The sequence below is a fragment of the Malaclemys terrapin genome, chromosome 4, assembly GCF_027887155.1.
Source record: "Malaclemys terrapin pileata isolate rMalTer1 chromosome 4, rMalTer1.hap1, whole genome shotgun sequence".
Classification (NCBI taxonomy): domain Eukaryota; kingdom Metazoa; phylum Chordata; order Testudines; family Emydidae; genus Malaclemys; species Malaclemys terrapin.
In genome coordinates, this window is record NC_071508.1 from 103,738,168 (window position 1) to 103,757,441 (window position 19,274).

The 19,274-nt window shown below is 39.9% G+C and overlaps 1 protein-coding gene across 3 annotated transcripts in view; it reads left to right on the plus strand.

The window, feature by feature from the left end:
* Nucleotides 1-18,743, plus strand: part of G2E3 (G2/M-phase specific E3 ubiquitin protein ligase) — a 60,068-nt gene extending 41,325 nt beyond the window's left edge. For 2 of the 3 annotated variants that reach the window (XM_054027141.1, XM_054027143.1), the window contains 6 exons: nucleotides 4,518-4,664; nucleotides 10,053-10,366; nucleotides 11,105-11,286; nucleotides 11,627-11,799; nucleotides 12,746-12,945; nucleotides 13,246-18,743. In XM_054027141.1, coding sequence (XP_053883116.1) covers nucleotides 4,518-4,664; nucleotides 10,053-10,366; nucleotides 11,105-11,286; nucleotides 11,627-11,799; nucleotides 12,746-12,945; nucleotides 13,246-13,478 — 1,249 coding nt within the window. In that variant the 3' untranslated portion in view covers nucleotides 13,479-18,743. The remainder of the gene's footprint in view (nucleotides 1-4,517; nucleotides 4,665-10,052; nucleotides 10,367-11,104; nucleotides 11,287-11,626; nucleotides 11,800-12,745; nucleotides 12,946-13,245) is intronic. The other variant, XM_054027142.1, reaches the window with a different exon arrangement.
* Nucleotides 18,744-19,274: the final 531 nt, after the last annotated feature.

Consider the following 19,274-nt stretch of genomic DNA (forward strand, 5'->3'; position numbering starts at 1 on the left):
CTCCCCACATAGCCCTGGGAAGCCCCACTGCACTCCAAACCCCTCATCCCCAGCCCCACCCCGGAGCCCTGACCTCCTCTGTACCCCAACCCTCTGCCCCAGCCCGGGGCCCCTCATCCCCAGCCCTAGCCCAGAGCCCACACTCCCAGCTGGAGATGTCACCCCGCATGCCAACCCTCTGCCCCAGCCCTGAACCCCCTCCCACACTCCAAACCCCTCGGCCCCTCCCCGCCACATGAATTTTGTTATGTGCATCAATATGGAGGTGATGTGTCACACATCACCTCCATATTGGTGCACATAACAAAATTCATTCTGCACATGGATGGGAAATATTAGAGGGAACACTGACTGGGTCATGTAGTAACTTTTTTGTCAGAAGGGGGTCATGGTGCCACTAAGTTTGAGAAGCCCTGACCTAGACCATCCCTAACAGGTGTTTGTCTAACCTTGTCTTAAAACTCTCCAATGACACGGATACCATAGCATCCCTTGGAAGCCTATTCCAGTGCTGAACTATCCTTATAGTTAGCAAGTTTTTCCTAATATCTAACCTAAATCTCCCTCCCTGCCGCTTAAGTCCATTACTTCTTGTCTTTCCTTCAGTGGACATGGAAAACAATTGACAATTCTGAAGACTGTTATCCTGTCCTCCCTCAGTCTTCTTTTTGCAAGACTAAACATACCTCGTTTTTTTAACCTTTCCGGATAAGTCAGGGATTCTAAATCTTTTAGCATTTTTTGTTGTTCCCCTCTGGAGTCTCTCCAGTTTGTCTGTATCTTGCTTAAAGATACTTAAATATTTCCTTTGTTTAATAAATCAGTTAGTTTTAAATGCAAGACATGTTTTGATAAACTTTTTTCTTCTGTATCCAGCACATTTAAGGCAATTTTATTTTTTGTGTTTAATTAAATTTGAATTTCCATTCAAATAGAATTTGACACAAATTACGAGTAAATTAATAATTTAGTACATAAGAAATGCATCATTCACCATTTTCTAACATAATAAAAATGTAAAAATTAAGAACCTAAATAAATAAAAAATGTTAAAATATAAGAATCCAAATAAAGTTAAATTAAACTATATACGAAAATATAGATACATTGTATCCTCCTGGTTTGCAGAAAGAAGTACCAGATTTAGTGCAAAGATTATATTTAGTTGAAAATAACATGTTTTAATGGTTACCAAGCTTTCTTTGGGAAAATAACTGAAAAGTACAAATGTAAAACATAATTTAAATGAATAATTTAAATTAAGATTTCCTGCTTGCTGATTTAAATCACGATTTAAAATGGTGATTTCATTTGCTTTGATTTAAATCAATCCTACATGTGGGAAGCCCACCTGGATCACCTACAAATGCAAGGGACCAAATCCCCAGAATATGTTACTTCACATAAATGTCCTGGAATTCAGAGCCATCAGGCTAGCCTGTATGGGATCCCTGCCTGTCCTCTGAAAAGTCGCAGTCTAGTTTTTGACAGGCATGTCCATGATGCACTCAGTAACCGAGCATAGAGGCCATTAAACTCTGGAAAAGGTATCACCAGCTCAGGTAACTTTGGAACTTCACCTCCCTAGAATCAGCAGCAACCTGGCAGACTACTTGAGCAGACAATCCAAGACCAGTCACGAGTAATCACTGCAGAGGTCCATCATAGAGTCGATATTTCATCGATGGTCAAGGGTGTCTGTGTGATAGATCTGTTTGCAACCAAAGACAGTGCCAAGTATCAGGACTTCTGTTCCAGAGGGGCCATGAGCTTGGGATCGCTACCAGATGCCTTCTTAATTCCACTGCAAAATGGCCTCCTGTATGCTTTCCTGCTTATTCCCCTGATCCCCAAAGTCAGATGAGAGACAGCATGTCATCCTCATAGTTTCTGCTTGCTATTTAGGCAGTTTAGGGTGATGGACTTGCTGCCGATGTCCATTCAGCTGCTTGTTCAACTCCAAACTGCTCAGACCTGATTTCCACAGCACCACAGTCAGATACCCTATCCAGACGCAACATCCCTGCATCTCGCAGTCTAGATGTTAGCTGGTTGAGTGCCATGGACAAGGACTGATACAGAACTGGAAGATATCCACCGGACAGATTTATTCATTAAAATGGAAGTGTATCTCCATATGGGTGGCCCAAAATAACCTGGACCCTACACAGGCTTCGGTACCAAAGACCCTTGACTACTTGCTGCATCTGACACATTTGACCTTTCATTCAGCTCCATTAAGGTCCACCTTACAGTGATCTCAGTGTGCCATCCTCCTGTCCTATTATGCTCCATCGTCTCCCACCTAATGGTATCAGAGTTTCTCAGTGGTCTGTTACATACTTACCCACCGGTCAGAGAAACTGCTCCTGCCTGGGACCTCAACATTGTCCTCTTGAGACTTAGGGCCTCCCTTTGAGCACCTTTGAGAATACTTCATCTCACTCCGAAGACTGTTTTCTAGTTGCTCTTACTAGTATGAAAATGAGCGAGCTCCAAGTATTTATGGCTGACCTTCCTTCCCTTCATAACATTTCATAGGACAAAGTGGTGGTGAAACCTTACTCGAAGTGCATCCCAAGGTGGTTTCAGATTTCCATCTGTACCAACCTATTATCAAAGCCCAACACTACATCAGGGGGAATTTTTCCTATGCAGGGTATCTCCGGAGCTTAACTTTACCCATTGACAGAACCAAACTGTTTAAGCCATCTCCCTGGTTGTTTCTGGCTGTAACCAACCGTTCCAAAGGCCAGGCCATCTCATCACAAAGAGTATCTAGGTGGATAACACAATGTATCTTGCTGTGTTACCAGTTGGGTGATGTACCTCTTCCACTGAACAAGAATGATCACTGCATCAGAACTCAAGCGTCATTCTCTGCCAACTTCAGAAATGAGCCAGTTTTTGAGATCCACAAGGCACCCATTACGTTTTGTGAAGCAGTGTGCACTGGACTTAGTTGTCAGGGCAGATGCCAGGTTTATTAGAACAGTACTACAATTTGTTTGACTGATGCAGCTGATACTTCTCATGCCACCATCCAGAGGAGTTCTGCTTGCCAGATACCTACCGTGGGATCCACACTGACATATACACGAAGAAGGGAGAATGGTTACTTACCCTACAGTAATTATGGGGTTTTTTTTAGATGTTGTCGTCGGTGTGGGCTCTCACAACCTGCACTCTGTTCCCAGTTTATGAGCCACACCTAATGTGGCTTTGAATCATGAGGGAACTGAGGGAGGATTACAGTTGCTCTGCCTTTATGCCCTAGCAAGTCCAGGAGCATGATAAGGCACAGGGTGCATGCACTGCCCAAAGAAACACCACTATTTTAAAGAATCTGATACGGCACACATGAGGTGCATGTGCACCTACAGTGGGACCCACACTAATATCTCAAAGAACCCAAGTTACTGTAAGATAAGTAACTGTTGTTTATCATGGGTGTAGTAACACACCTACTGTAGTTAAGGTTAAGAAACATTTTTGAAGGCTGCCATGGGACTGCTGCCCTCATTCCATATGTACTAGTCAGCTGGCATTCCTTCCCTTGGTTTCTGCAGTATGTAGCAGGAGATGGTAGTGCAATTTATCACCTATGAACTGCATACTCTGGAAAGTTGAAGTTTCAGTGCTAGGGGTCTCAAAAGCCAGAAAACTTTACTTTTTTTATTTGATTTTATTTTTATTTTGAGGGTACATGCAAGTTTAACTGTTCCTCTGGGGCATATAAGAGATTAAATAACTGATGACTGTTGTGCACAGAAATTGTACATGCAGCATTCCACTTTCTTTCCTAGTTCTTGAGTGCTTAATTTTGCAACCTTAACATTGCTTTAATTTTTTTTTGCATGTAAATATAGGAATTTTGCCATCTTTGGAGCTAAACAAAACCAGATTATGAGTAACTCTAGAAGACTTAACTGGAATTTACAACATTACTTAGTAATTAAAAGGCGAGATAAAAATTGCAGCAAGTTTTTTCAGTAGTGTGTATTGAGCTGGTGCCAACTAATACCAGCACTGGATCATACAATGCAGTCTACCTATGGGAGTAACATAACATAACATCAGTACTTAATGGTTCTCAAGGATTCTCAAATTTCAGTTTGTCCTATATGGGATATAACACTGTAGAAAACCATAGAACCACTATGCACTGAAAAAATGAAGGTTACAATATTTCCAGAGACAGAATTTATTCCATTTTCTAGTGCTGAACAGTGGTGGTAATGTCAGTATTTCTAGGGTTCAGCAACTATTCGATTATGTAAAAGAGAGGTGGGTCTGAGGAATGCAAGGTAAATTATTGATGACAAAATTTACTTCAGTGTCTTCTAGTTGTTGGGGCAATCATTTATATGTTGAAAATTGTGTATAGAAACAAAGTGATTCTATGGCTTTATAGTAACATAGGGTTCTTTAAATCACACTTGTGGTAAACAGATGTACTGTTACTTTCAAATGAATGTTTACATAAAGTTCAGAATGAGAAATTAATTTTGTAATAGCTTTTCCCTTTCCAGGTCACCAAAGATGTTGTACAAGGATTCAAGCTGTTCTGGCACATTATTAGACCTTCCAGCATCTAATAAGATGGTTATGTCCATATCCCCACTGATCAATTCTTCATCAAGGAATCTATCAGTAAGGAGAATGTAAGTTAATATTTCTTTCATATTGGACAATGCTCTCTAGATCAGGGGTAGTCAATTATTTTTTTATCAAGGCCCAAATTTCTTTATCAAGGTCCATACTCCAGAGAAACGTGTTTCACCCTTCAATAACTATCATAATAAGTAAAGAAAAAGTGTTATTGTTCTTCCAAAAGCATCTGGCGGCCCAGGTCTGCTCTAGATTGTATAAAATGAAATGTATTTCCTCTAGGATATATACACTGAAAGTGCAAAATAGAATGCTTAACCTAAGAACTTGCTGAAAATCCTGATTTATGAAATTCTTCTTCGAGTGCTTGCTCATGTTGATTCCATTCTAGGTGTGTGCGTGCCCACATGCACAGTTGTCGCAGACTTTTGCCTTAGTAGTATCCATAGGGCTGGTTGTGGCGCCCTCTGAAATGCCACACTTATGCTGCAATATATCAGGCGCCGCTGGCCCTACGCCCTCTCAGTTTCTTTTTACTGCCCTTGACGGTTGGTTGGAGCACCTGGTCTTGCTTAGCAAGAGCATTAGCGGTTCTTCACTGTTCAGGTTGTTCTCCTTTGTTATTTAGTCAGTGATTAGTTAGCTGTTAAGTGTTTTAGTAGTTAGAGCTCAGGCTGGGACTTTGTCCTGGAGTGGGGCATACTCCAGGCTTCAATGCATGTTCTGAGTGCAGCCGGCCGATGCCCATCAGCAACCCGCACGAGAGTTGTCTGAAGTGCCTGGGGGAGTCCCATAGAAAAGACAAGTGCCGGATCTGCAAAATCTTTCATCCCTGAACTGAGTGGGACATTCGATTAAGGGCCTTTGTCATGGAGGCTGCTTTGCACCCAGCATCAGAGCCCTCGCACTCGGACTCCACGCCTGGTACTTCGGCATTGGCACACAGTGCACCACCAGCACCAGCTTCTGCCTGGCACCAAAGAAGTGGTCTAAGTCGTCTGGTCCACAGGCACCGCGCAAGGGAACATCGGGAAGAGGACCTGAGTTAGGTGTCCTGCCTGCAACAGAGGATCTCGGGGGTATCGCTGTGGTCAGACCCCCTAGCCCAACCAGGGGTCCTGGCCCATTGCAGGGCCATCGGTGCCCGAGGTGGGCCCAGCGGCCAAATAACAGTTAGGCCGACCAGCACCGCAGATGTCTGGCCACAAGGCGGATGCTGCCAAGAGACCAGCTCAGATGACCAAGCTGGTGATGGAACCACCCCTAAAGGCAGTGGAATGCCCCCCGGACTGCAGGCGTCATTCCCCTTCGTCACAGCCAAGGACCCCAGTACCGCAACCCCGGTTTCCGGCCAGGAGGCCCAGATCTCCGACACCATGGTCTCCGCCTATGGGATGCAGAAAACCAGAGTTGCAACACTGATCCCCGTATTCTTGGTACCGACAATCCTCCCATCAGAGATCACCTCACAAATCTCCTTCACATCGGTCCCCTCCAACACGAGACCGTTCGTTGTCATGGCACGCTGGAGCCCTGCTACCATTCTTCGGGCAGGCACCAGCTCTTGCCTTCCCAGTACCAGTCGCTGACCAGTCAGTCAACAGATTCAGGTTTCCACAGTCCCACCCTGGTCATCAGAAGGGCAGTGGTCCGGTTGGAGGGACAGTTCAGCCCTTCCCCTATATGGAGCAAATCATCTCCCAGCCTCGGGAACCAGCCAAGGTGCCTGCGACACCAGCTTGGGATCAAGGACAATGGCCCACCCAGTGGTAGTACTGGAATCCACAGAGGGGTGTCTATTATGCCGGCACCATATTCCCATCGTTTCTCCCAGGCTGCGCTTCTTGGGTCTACATACTCCTCAGCAGGCCAGAAAGCCATTCCGCCTCCACCATCGTCGAGGTCTTGGGGTACCTCTCAATCCTGGTCCCACAAAAAGAAGGACAAAGACGTGTTTTAAGCGATGCCATCAGTCGTTGTCTCGTCCACCTGCCCAGCCTGGTCCTTCCAGGGACCAAGGCTGCCAAAAGCAGTCATTTTGAGGGTGTGCCCAAGGACGACCCTCCAGTCACTGTACCAGATCTGTTCCCCATCTTCCTCAACCCCTTCCGCCCTTTCCAGTCACCTCGGACCAATCAGTGCTTGACACTGTCTTGTCGGGCTATACCCTGCAGTCTGTAGCCGACCAACTCTTCCAACCCCCTTCCCCGTCCCTCTTCAGGGAACTTTCTCATGAGTAACTCCTCATTCAGGAGATTGAAAACCTTGTGCCTAGGGGCAGTGGAAGAGGTTCCGCAAGGCATGGAAGGAAGAGGATTTCACTCCCGCTACTTTCTCATTCTGAAGGAAAAAGGGGGCCTCGGACCTATTCTAGACCTGCGTCACCTCAAAATGTCTCTCAAAAAGTTCAAGTTTCGTATGGTTTCCCTGGTCTCCATCATCTCATCCCTGGATCTAGGACACTGGTATGCCGCCCTCAATTTAAAGGACACCTACTTCCATATTCTCGGGGCACCGGTGTTTCCTCCATTTCACCTTAGGCCAGCACAATTTCCAGTTCACGGCAGTGCCCTTTGGTCTCTTGTCGGCTCCGAGAGTGTTCACCAAGTGTATAGCACCAGTAGCCGCTTACCTGCGATGTCTGGGGGTCCAAATCTACCCATACATCAACGACTGGTTGATAAGGGGCCAGTCTTCGGATCAGGTGCAGAGGCATCTCGCTATGGTCTGTTCCACCTGCTGCAACCTGGACCCAATAATAAACAATAAAAAGTCAACCCTCACTCCAGTGCAACGCACACGGTTCATTGGGGCAGTACTCAACTCCACTCAGGCCAGAGCCTTCCTCCCAGAGATTCGGTACCGAGCCATGGTGGACCTCATCTCGTCTCTGCATGCCCAGCTGTTCACCACCACCCACATGTGCCTGATCTGCTGGGTCATATGACGGCATGCATTTACATGGTTCGGCATGCGCAACTCCGCCTCAGGCCTCGACAGGCGTGGCTGGCGTAGGTCTATGTACCCAATCGGCACAGTATGGACCGGGTGCTCAGGATTCCAGATAGTGTGCTGTCATCCTTTACCTGGTGGCAAGATCTCATGTCGGTGCTGGAGGGAGTCCCATTCGCAGGCCCGGTCTTGTCAGTGACGCTCATCTCTGACACTTTGGACCTGGGTTGAGGAGCCCATCTGGGCGATCTCAGTGCTCAGGACCAGTGGTCCATTCTCAATCGGGCCCTCCACACTGACGTCTGGGAACTCAGGGCTGTTTGCCTAGCCTGCCAAGCTTTTTGAATTCACATACAAGGCTGGGCTGTTCAGGTCCTAACGGACAACAACACAGCCACAATCTTCTATATTAACAGGTCATCTGCCCTCTGCCAGGAAGTGCTCCGGCTCTGGGATTTCTGTCTGCAGCATGACATCCATCTTGTGGCTGCTCACCTCCCAGGGGCCGGGAACGGTTGGGTGGTCCACCTTAGCAGGGCATTCTCATCTTGCCACAAGTGGTCCCTTCACCCGGAGGTGGTCAGCTCTGTCTTCCACAGGTGGGGAACTCCCCAGGTGGACCTATTCGTGTCCAGGCAGAACAGACAATGCCATGTCTTCTGCTCATTCCAGGGCAAGGACAGGATCACTGTCGGACACCTTCCTCATCACATGATCAGGGGCTCTGATGTACACCTTCCCTCCAGTGCCGTTGCTGCCAATGGTCCTCATGAAGATCAAGCAGGACAGGGCAGAGGTCATCCTCATTGTGCCGGCATGGCCATGCCAACACTGGTTCACCCTACTGGACCTTTTGGTGGTGATCCCGTTCTGGATGCTGCTCAGGGTGGACCTGTTATCCCAGAACCACGGCAGTCTCCTGCCCCTGAACTTAGTGACACTTCATCTGACTGCTTGGCTGCTGCGTGGCTAAACGTGCAAGAATGGCAGTGCCCGTCTGAGGTCCAGCAACTCCTGTTGGGCAGTAGAAAGCCCTCCAGCGGGGCCACCTATCTGGCCAAATGGAAGCGATTCACATGCTGGATGGCGAATAAGGGGGTCTGTCCTGAGCGAGCCCCATTGCAGCTCATTCTAGACTACCTGCACCTCAGGCTCCAGGGCTTGTTGCTCTCATCCGTCAAAGTCCATCTAGTGGCCATCTTGGCCTTCCACCCACTGCTTGAAGGCAGGTCGGTTTTCTCTCAGGATATCATGGCCAGATTCTGTCTGATATCCTGATATCTCAGGCTATCACGGCTGATATTTGACACTTTTAAAAGAGTGAATGTTAACTTAGTTATAAATTTGTCTTGATCAGACTCTCAAATTACAAGCTTTTCAAATGTTTTCATATACTTTGTCACTTATTTGAACATTGCTCAAACAATATAGTGATAGTTTGGCTCAGGAGAGAATTTTACGACAAGAAGTAATAAATACAGTGAAGCTAAGGCAGTTTATTAATTCTAATGGAACTTGATTGTAACTTTGTAACTAATTTTTTGTTACTTTAAAATACATGGTTTCAACAGTGTTACATCCGAAATAATTTCTTAGTATATCTCAGAAATCATTGAAATTGAGTTCTTTTTAAGTTAGAGACTTTACATCAGACTAAGTATATGGTTTTTAAGTGTTTATCTTTATTAGCTTCCAGAATGTTCATGTAACTTCATCAGGGCAGTATGTTCCCATGTACTTGTTACAGTCTGTGGTCCTTTATAGGGTTGCCACTTATCCAGGTTTTTCCCAGGATCATCCCTTTTTTGAGATCACTATTTTGAGAAATTTCTAAGGGTGCTCAGTACACCTGGCCCGCTGTCCAGTTTTATGGGCTCAGGATCATCCCAGATGTCCCCCCCCCCCTTTTTTTTCTTTTTGTACCGCAGAGGGGGCAACACTAGCTTTTAAAATTAAGGAGTTGTAGTCTCCAGGCAGGGCATGTGATGGCAAGGGGTCGGTCAGTCAGTCAAGCATCATGTGACTACTTGCTGGAGAGTATATAAAGGAAAGTTCTTGGCTTATTCTCAGGAGAACAAGAGTTGAGGAAATACCCTGAGAGAAGTCCTAGGGGATTGCCAGGAAGGACTACCAAGAGGGAAGTATGTACCCTTTTGGTGAGAAGTGGAACAAGCCTCCATTACCCAGTGTCTTGTGTTATTTTGAGACTCTTGTATCTTGTGATAATTAATAAAACCAGCCCTGAGAAAAGGGACATGGCACTCACTTGAAAGCTTGGGCTTTATTTTGACTAGTCCAGCTGGTGAGTCTGCCCATTGGCTTGCCGTAACTGATAGGAACTTGCTAAAATTTCAGTATCCATAGATGGATGACAGAAGGATAGACTTTCTGATTCAGAAAAACTGATCTACGATTTCTTATACTGTAATTGTCAATAACTGTATATCCGGTGTTTCATTTAAAAAAATGTGCTCATTTGTGTCTTCTAGGCAACTAAGAATACAAAAAAGAGAAGCTTCTAATATATTGAGGGAATTAAAGTTACAGGTTAATAATACAAAAACTACAAGACTGAACATCAACAGAGACAATATCTGGAGTAGTGCCTTAAAAGGATTCAGAGGGCGAAACTTCAATCCTGCAAACACTGTGGAAGTGAAGTTCACAAATTGCAAGGGTAGAGTAGAGACAGATGTTTTCCATGGATCAAAACATGAGTTTTTCCAATTATTAATGCTTCATCTTCAGAACTCATCACTATTTGAGGGCTCTTACTCAAAGAACTTATCTCTTGATTCTCAAGGTAAATACAGCATAAATTTTATGGTAAAACAGTTCTGTCAAAAGTAATTTTCAGTATAATAGACATCTGAAAAAAAACCAGAACTGTTAATTCTGATAACAAGATAAAATGACCATGAGCCCCACAAAATAGAAGTAGATGTGTACCAAACTAATCTTTTCTTTTCCTATTTTTAAAATGTGAGCTTTGGGGTAAGAATTGTGCAATGAATAAGTTGTCTAAGTTTTTTACTGCTTATTTGGTGTGATTGGAATACTTGATAGTAATATTACTATATGGATGTAGACTTACAGTCAATTTTGGAACTCTTGATCTCTGGATCTAAAGAAATTGAAACAGGAAACACTCAGTTTACCTTTTCTCAGAAAGGGTACCTTTTCTTCTTTTCACTTTCCCTTCCCTATATTTCTTCTTATCTCTCCCCTCCACTCCACTGTATTTATTACTTCTCCAGAGCTGCTTGAAGTGCTATTTCCATGCCTCAGAACTGAGCGCTGTGTAAGGTAGAGAGCAGGAGAGCTCCGCTGTGATTGTGATGGGCTTGGCTTGGCTTGAGGGGTGGAAGGACGGGGCAGTGAGCAAGTTGCTCCTTCACTTGGTCATAACCATGAATTTTTGTCAGTGTTATTGTCTCAGCCTTAAGAGTTTGTCTTGTATGCATATTAATATGAGAGAGTAGTGATAACTGTTGCAGATCATAGTTCATTATTAATTCAAATATACTTTCTTTATTTACAGCTATAAAAGAGAATTTATACTATGAAGCTGGCAAAATGATTGCAGTTTCTTTGGTTCATGGTGGTGTACCTCCCAGTTTCTTTTCCAAAACTCTGTTTAACTGTCTTGTTTATGGATCAGAGAATGTGAAACCAACAGTGGAAGATGTTGCAGATTTTGATGTAGCACAAACAATAAAAATGGTAAATAAAGAGCCCCACCCACTGGTGTTCTCTTGCTTTGGAGCCTTGAGATGCTAGATTTGAGATTAGACTTTGGGGTAGGCATGTTTTTGGCAAGTATTAAGGAATAGTATATGATTGATCAAATTCAATATATGAGTGTTGTCCTTTTGACATAATCTGCATCCTGTTGACAATACATATGCCTCAGCCAAAGGTGTTCAGATACTAAAATGATGGGGGTCATGGAAGTACTTGCTAGGAAGAGATTACTGATTCCAGACTTCTAAATTTTAAATTTATTGATGGAACATATATGAAGCAAACAAATACCTAGTAAATGTTTTATTTCCTACTGTAGATAAAATCATCAAGAACTCTGGCCAGCTTAAAATCTACAATAAGTGACTGCTATGAATATCTTACTATTGCTGGATGTTTAAGACCTATGACAACTCTATGTGATAAGGATACGTTGGTGAACGACTTACTGATCTATCATGTAATTAAGCGAGTTCATTCACCTTTTGAAAGGTTTGTTTGGTTGTGAAAGTTTAAAGTATTCATTTTTACTTATTAAACTATTGAGAAGCATTGAAATTGCTTACAACTAGTGGAATAAGGTACTACTCAGTGTGGGAGAAGCTATAGTAATTGTGCATACAAATTTTGTACACGGTTGCATGTACATTTTTGGGCATGGAATCATGTACACTGAATTCTAAAATTCAGGTCTTGTACTGCATTATACATTTTTCTGAAGTTGTTTTGAATAGCCAAATACAGTTAAAATTATGTTGGATTCCTTCCCACCCATCTCCCCTCCCTTTAAGTGTACTTTAGATTTTAATGTAACTATCACATTTAGTTAAAACTAAAGTTTGAAACATATAATCTGTCAGCATATAGTAGAGAATTCAGATCTGTAAACCTGCCAGTCATTATAAACTTCTAATTCCTGTTAGTATCTACAAAGAAGCCAAGAGAAACCACTGTGGAGGAAATCAAGGAAGTTCAATATTTAAGAATTTTATGCTTTAGTCCTAAAAGGATAAAACCCCCAAATTATAAATTTTCTACAACTATTTTTTATAAAATTTAAGATTAACAGATGTCTCCTCAATTTTTGGAAAAAAAAAAAAAATTAAAAACAAACATTCCCAGGCAGTCAAGGAACCTGAAAATGGCAGATTTCATTGTGTTTTTTATAGTGCAAGCCAAGAGAGATGCAAAAAAACCCTCTACTTGTAACTGGATTCTCAAAACTGTTACATTTTTAACAATCTAAACTGGTGTTGGTAACATAGGTAAGCAAAATAAAATTTTAAATGAACACTGTAAATGTAAATAGGCAGGAATCTCATAATTATAGAAAACTTATATGTACCAGCCTTTGTAAAACAAAAGGTATTGTGAAACATTTTATAGCAAAATTAGTTCTTTGGTGACTTTCTAATGCCACCTTTTTTTATGATTCCAGCTTTAGGCAAGGTTTGAAAACTCTTGGTGTATTGGAAAAAATACAGATGCACCCTGATGCATTCTCTAGCATATTGTGTCACAAACCCGAGAGACTTTCAGCAAGAATTCTTGGTGATCTCTTTACAATCCACTGTTTATCAGGTGTAAACAAAGTCAAAGGTGTTGATTTCTGGATGGGTTATTTACAAGATGTGGAAGGTAAGTGAACTCTTTTTCCTCATTACTTAGTTCAGTTAGCCAAAGGAGTGGGTTTTTTGGTTCAATCCTTCCTCTGCATCACCAGCTTAGATTTCCCTCAATTAACCCAAAGTTTTTTCTTTGCATCTTAGTGAAAACTTTTTCTAATTTAGTTTTGTTTCTAATTGCAAGTATACTTGGGTTATTGATATGCAAAATGCTGATTCCTTGTTAATCAGTGTTCTTCCCCGAAATGCCTATGTTGGGATAACTTATGAGTAACTGAGAATGACTGTATAACATTAAACTTGTTTCTTTTAGGTGGTGAGTCTGCAGCAACACTGGAAGACATTCTGGTCTTTGCAACTGGTACCAGTTCTATCCCACCCATTGGTTTTGAGCCTGACCCCTCAGTTAAATTTCTGCGTATAAAATACCCTGTTGGAAACAGACAACTTAACTGCTTAGAACTTCCAATAACAAAGACGTATGAGCAGTTTAAAAATAAAATGGACTTTGCCATCAGCAGCGCACTAAGACTAGAAGTAGAATAAATTTTTTTTGTTACTAAAGTCGATGTCGCAAATTCAGTTTTTCTGTTTGTGGGATGTTCCTTCTTGTGAGCTGCTATTACATTTCTGAGCATTGATACCCTCTTTTCCCATCTCAGTTTTCCCCCACTGGTTTACAAAAATTGCTTTTGTTGTTTGTCCATAATATTGCTCTAGTTTGGAACTTACCAGATAGTCTAAGCCCAAATAGGATTTTTGTAATTGGTCATTTTAAGTTACAAAGCTGTTTTAAAAAGTTGTATTTTTTTAATGCATATGCTCACAAATCAAACTTGTTTGGAAAAAAAATAAATGGACATGTCACTAGATCAATAGGCTAAAAATACATTTAAATTTGGAAAGTCAGTAGTTCGTGTACTTGTGTGCTGAACTTTTGAAAATTATACTACAAGATATAGAAATTAAAATTGATATAAAGACATTTTCAGGCTAAAATTGGGTATGTAATATTTTTAATATCTCTTGAATCATATTCTTGTTGAAGTCAGATTTTGCCCTTGACTTCAAGGGGAACTGACAGCATAACACTTTAAAACTGCCAATTTTGCTATAGATAAATACGCAAGTTTATAAGTATTTTCAGCACACTGTGCCCTATCAGTAGGTATAGGTAATGCTCTACACATGGAGGTAACATGATTTATCAAAGTCAAAGCAGGCACATTTTTTAGGGTGGTCAACTCTAGCTTTTTATAATGTCTTTGAAACAGGCTATTACATTGTGTCCTTGGAAAAATCAACCACAGTTCAGAACTAAATTTGCTTTCACTCTAAATTTCTTGATTCTTCGGGATTTAAATCAAATCTTTGTCATTTGCACATGGATTTTTATATATCAGTGTTACACTATAAATTGTTATACAGAGTCAAAGGAATAAATAAAATTCAGAAGTAAAAGATCTGAAAGTGTGACTCTAATAAGTGTTTTAAAATCTAAACACGAAATTGTTAGCCTTACAGCTATTTCTACAGTTTATTCCCACTATGCTAGTTAGAACAAGATGTTCACATTTTACTTAAACTGAATTCAGAGTAATTTTGATAATAGCTTGCACCATAATTTCTTATTATCATTTATCCTGATCCTTGTTCCAAAATTCTGTTGCAATCAAGGTCCAGCACTTCCTTTTTATGCCCTTATGCTAAACACCATTTCTTTCTCAATTGTTATTGCCTTTTGAACAGCATCAGCTACAGTTGGTACATTTAACAAACTTAATATTTGCAATTCTACAGTAATTATGTACCATTTGCTTCTCAAAGATACCGCAGTGGCCATGGATATCTGGATCAATTAATGTTTAGTTTTTATTGAGATGTACTGTAGCTCATTCATAATTAAGGTAGTACAGGAAACATTTTGATGTTATTAATTTTAAAGATTTTTTTTTTAATTAAGAGGGGGATGGAGATGAGTTACTTGATGATGTATCTATACAGAAATCTCCTGTTGGAGAGAAATAAGATTGTATACTTTGTTAGTTGATTTTTTTACACTATTGATATTTCTCTTAAAAGCTGTTTTGTTAGTATTCAGTTGTAGATTGAGCTTATTCTTATTCAATTGCTCTTTGTTACTTAACTAGATTAATAGGAAAAAATCACAGCTATCTACTCTATATCTCAAACAAAGGCCATCTTATTTATAATTCCACATGGATTCTTAACTATTCAGATTCCTTGAAAGATTAAAAAAATAAAATATTAGCCACTTAGAAGCAAGTTTACTAATAGATTACAGGCAAGATTCACCACTTTGTGTTTAAAGGCAAACAAAATAAAACCCAATCCCCCTACATCCTCCTCCCTTCCTCTCCCTCGTCCCCCCCAAAAAATCCTGCACAAAAACTCATATAGTCCAAAGGAACTCTTTGTGGGAAAGAAAATCCTGTTAGTGATGCAATGGATGGATAAATTTTAAAGAAATCTCAGCTAATGCAGTTTTTTCAAACTGACTGGAGATTTTTTTTTTCTTTTTCTTTTTTTTTTTTTAATGATTAGTTGCATGCTTTCTCTATTTTCAGCTACTAAACTGCATTCAGATGTATAATACTTTGTAACTCTCTTTAGTTCATGTACACTATTGTAGCTGCCACTGGAATGTTCTGCAAGTATGAATGGAATTTGAGGTGGTCCATGAGATACTCTGTTAAAATTTGGCACATTATGAAAAACTTTGAGAATTCTCAGATTCAGGCTCAGATTGTCTTATTTAAACATTTAAGATAGCTGAAAAGTATTTTAATGACTGGTACAATTTATCTGTTAAGCCATAAAAAACTTTTATCTGGATTTTTGCAAGTACTACAGTGCTTTTTTTCAAGCATTTCTCCCTGAATTGTCTTTTTCCATTGTTCAAACTACAAACCATATCTGTCAGGAAATGTCTGGAGAGTGTGTAGTTTTTAATTTTACATCTCAGAATCTCTGAAAATGTCTGAAGTATAGACATTTATTTGTATTTTTCCACGCCATTATTTCTTTAACTACTTTGAAAGTAGTCTCCCTTTCTTCAACATTTAAAACGCATAATGAAGTAGGTCAGGAGCTTACTCTGGTTGTGGGCCAAAAGGCTGGTAGACTCTCTTTTTGAAACAAAACTGATTATATCTCCGAGTTCCACTGACTAGTTATTAGAAAATGTTATTCCATTTGTTCTGCTATTGTATACACAACGTTCTTGATTTTAATTCTCATGTTTTCTGAAGAAATTGTTCCAGGTGTTCTTTCTGTCCATTATTCTGAGGATCTCCGCTCTGGAGATACTTTTTATAATATTGCTTGACTTCAGAAATGTCTACTACCATTATAATGAAGGCCTATGTGCTCTGGCAAGTCTTACCTAACTTTCATGGCAAAGGTTTCTGTTTTCTGTGGTGCTCCACTGCTCAGAATTCTGCAACAGACTCGTATACTTACGTTGAACTAAATAAAAAAATTAATGCAGCAGCTAGTGCAACATTCTTTGTTAATTGTTGCTTAATTTGAGGTTTCACTTATTTTGTGGTGTGCTGCATATTTTTTTTTACTAGAAGCATGTAACTTGTGGATGTAATGTGGGGGAGAGCTGGTGGTTTTGGCAAAAGAACAACTGTTGGGTTGTAGGCACTTCAGAAGGCACAGGAAGAGTAAAATCAATGTTGACATTTAAATGTTAGATTTTGGAGTTGACCTCAGATTGGGATGAATGGAAACAATACACATCTGACCTTTTTGGGTGCTATTGTTTCAAGTTTTCTGCTGATTTAAGACAACAGTTAATTTGTTTATTTCTGGGGAATGTTTAGAAGACTATCTTGACAACTAAAAAACCAAGACATTTTCATTATGGTTTAAATTTAGATTCTGCTGCACAATTGTGTGGAAAAAGGTGGAATCTTTAGAGAATTCTACAACTTTAGAATACTCAGGGCCCTGAATATAGCTTTGAAAGATTTAACTTTAGTTTTGAAAGTCTCATAGTGGTTTGTGTTCTCATTCTTGGTCTATGACTTTGCAAAGTTGGTAAAGAATATCTCCTTTCTTGTAGTGTGTGTTTTGCTTCAGTTAGGCATTCTAAACTAAATTAATCCTTGCTGCAACTCCAGTATCGTCCTGAGAATTAAAACAGAGATTAATTTGTCCCTTACTGCTTATTTCTCAGCATCTGTCATGGACATAACATTCTTACATTGTTTGTCATTTTCAATGTCATTCCTCCTCATATTCTCAAAATATAAGTAGCTTTACTATATTTAGAAATAAGTTATCTTGCTGAAGTACAAAACTTTCATTAGAAAGTTGAGGTGTAGAAATAGTGAGCAACTTATGTTACTATGTCAATCAACTGCTAGAATTAAATTTTTAATTTATATAACGCATCATTAAAATTGAATATGCTCAGGTAATTTTGCCATTTTACAAAAAATAAATATACAATTGAAGCAAAACTAGGAGTTAGGAAAGTTGTTTATTTCAATCTCCAGTATTAACAAGAGTGTTATCTGTTAAACATACAATATAATGGCTTCTTACTACACGATTTGTATAATAAACATACCTTTGATAAGATTCATGATTAAGGTCAGAAGAGGGACCATCATGGTCATCTAGTCTCACCTTCATACACAGGCCATAGAACCTTACCCAGTAACTTCTGTGTCAAGCTCATAACTTCTGTTTGAGGTCTGCCATATTTTATAAACAATTTATTATTTGTTTTTCATGGGAACTTTATTACAAATAATCTTATATTTTAAAATCTAGTATTAATCTTGTAGTCTTGAAGTTTGTGAATCTACATTTTTAAAACTAGGAATAGTCAAAGTCAAATAAGATGGCTGAGAGGAAGTCTTGCCAAAAAAAATCTGTCTGGTGTCTTTTTTTTTTTTTTTTTTTTAATTATTATTATTATTATTAGGTGTTATTAGCTAAATATATTCAGAGTGAGAAGTAACCAACCTTATGTTCTACTTCAGGCTCTACAGCATTAAGTGTAATGCAAATCTTTAACAAACTAGGTTTACAGTTCTTCATTAAATAGCTTCCTTGCACTAGGGTATACATACACAGAGTTTAGTATTTAAAGAGGAGTGTTTAAAATATGCACAGCAGAAAATGGAAAATTGTCATTAATCCAACTCCTTCAATTCTGTGGCTTATACTTTTTTTTAAAGTGCCAATTGATATAAACTAGTATTTTTTCCTCAAATAGGGAAGCAATAAATTAAATAAACTCCTGAAGCTGCAAAATATATTTTATTTTAGAGTAGTTTTGTTTCACTTTATCAGCTATATAGGATTTAAAATTGTGGTATTATGTTATTGGTTTAGCATAAGGGAGTTACCAATTCCATAAAAGCAAAATGGGAATCACAGACTAGTTTATGAAAAGTAGCATGTTATATATTTTGGTTTGCTAAAAGAAAATGAATAGAATATCTGAATTGTGGAAGTATTAATGTTCTCTGGTAAAAAGTGCAGCATTTAGCATTTTATGTAACAAAGCGAATGTTGAGAAAAACTAACATCCGTTATGTATAATAATATGCATTATGGAACTTGCAATTTTGTAAATATTTTGGCTTTGGTTTTTGCCATAGCTGTGGGGTACAATGCCTGAAATCTGTTGCAGCTTCAAGTAACATACTTAACAGCTATAATATGTCAGTGTTGCTCCATGAAGTAAATACATTAATTGTGGGAGACAACTGTCATGTGTATAAAATGTTTGAAGTGCAATAAAGTAACTAATGATTCAGTTAGTAAGCAGTTGTATTAAATGTGTATTTTCTTTAAAAGCAGTTGAACTTCATTTTTTCATTTGGAAAATGTCTTGGTTGTGGCATTTATGTAGCATTCATCACATAATAAGTACCATACTAATAGGCACAGGGTGGAATTTCTGAAAGTGCCTTAGGCCTAGATGTTCAAAGGTATTTAGGACCTAACTCCCATTGACCATAAGTCCCATTAACTTGCGGTCCTTAAGTCCCGTAGGCTTTTTAATATCCACCCGCATTCCCTGGCCTGACCGGGCTATCTTCCTTTGTTATGTCCCTGCTCCATTCAGACTTGCTTTCTCCCCATTTCGTCCAGCATGCCATTGATTTTAAATATTCAGTGAACATAAGAATGGCCCTATTGGGTCAGACTAAAGGTCCATTTAGCATAGTATACTATCTTCCGACAGTGGTCAATGCCAGGTGCCTCAGAGGGAATGAACAGAAGTGGTAATCACCAAGTGATACCATCCCTGCCCATCCTGGCTAATAGCCATTGAATACATTTAATTTCATG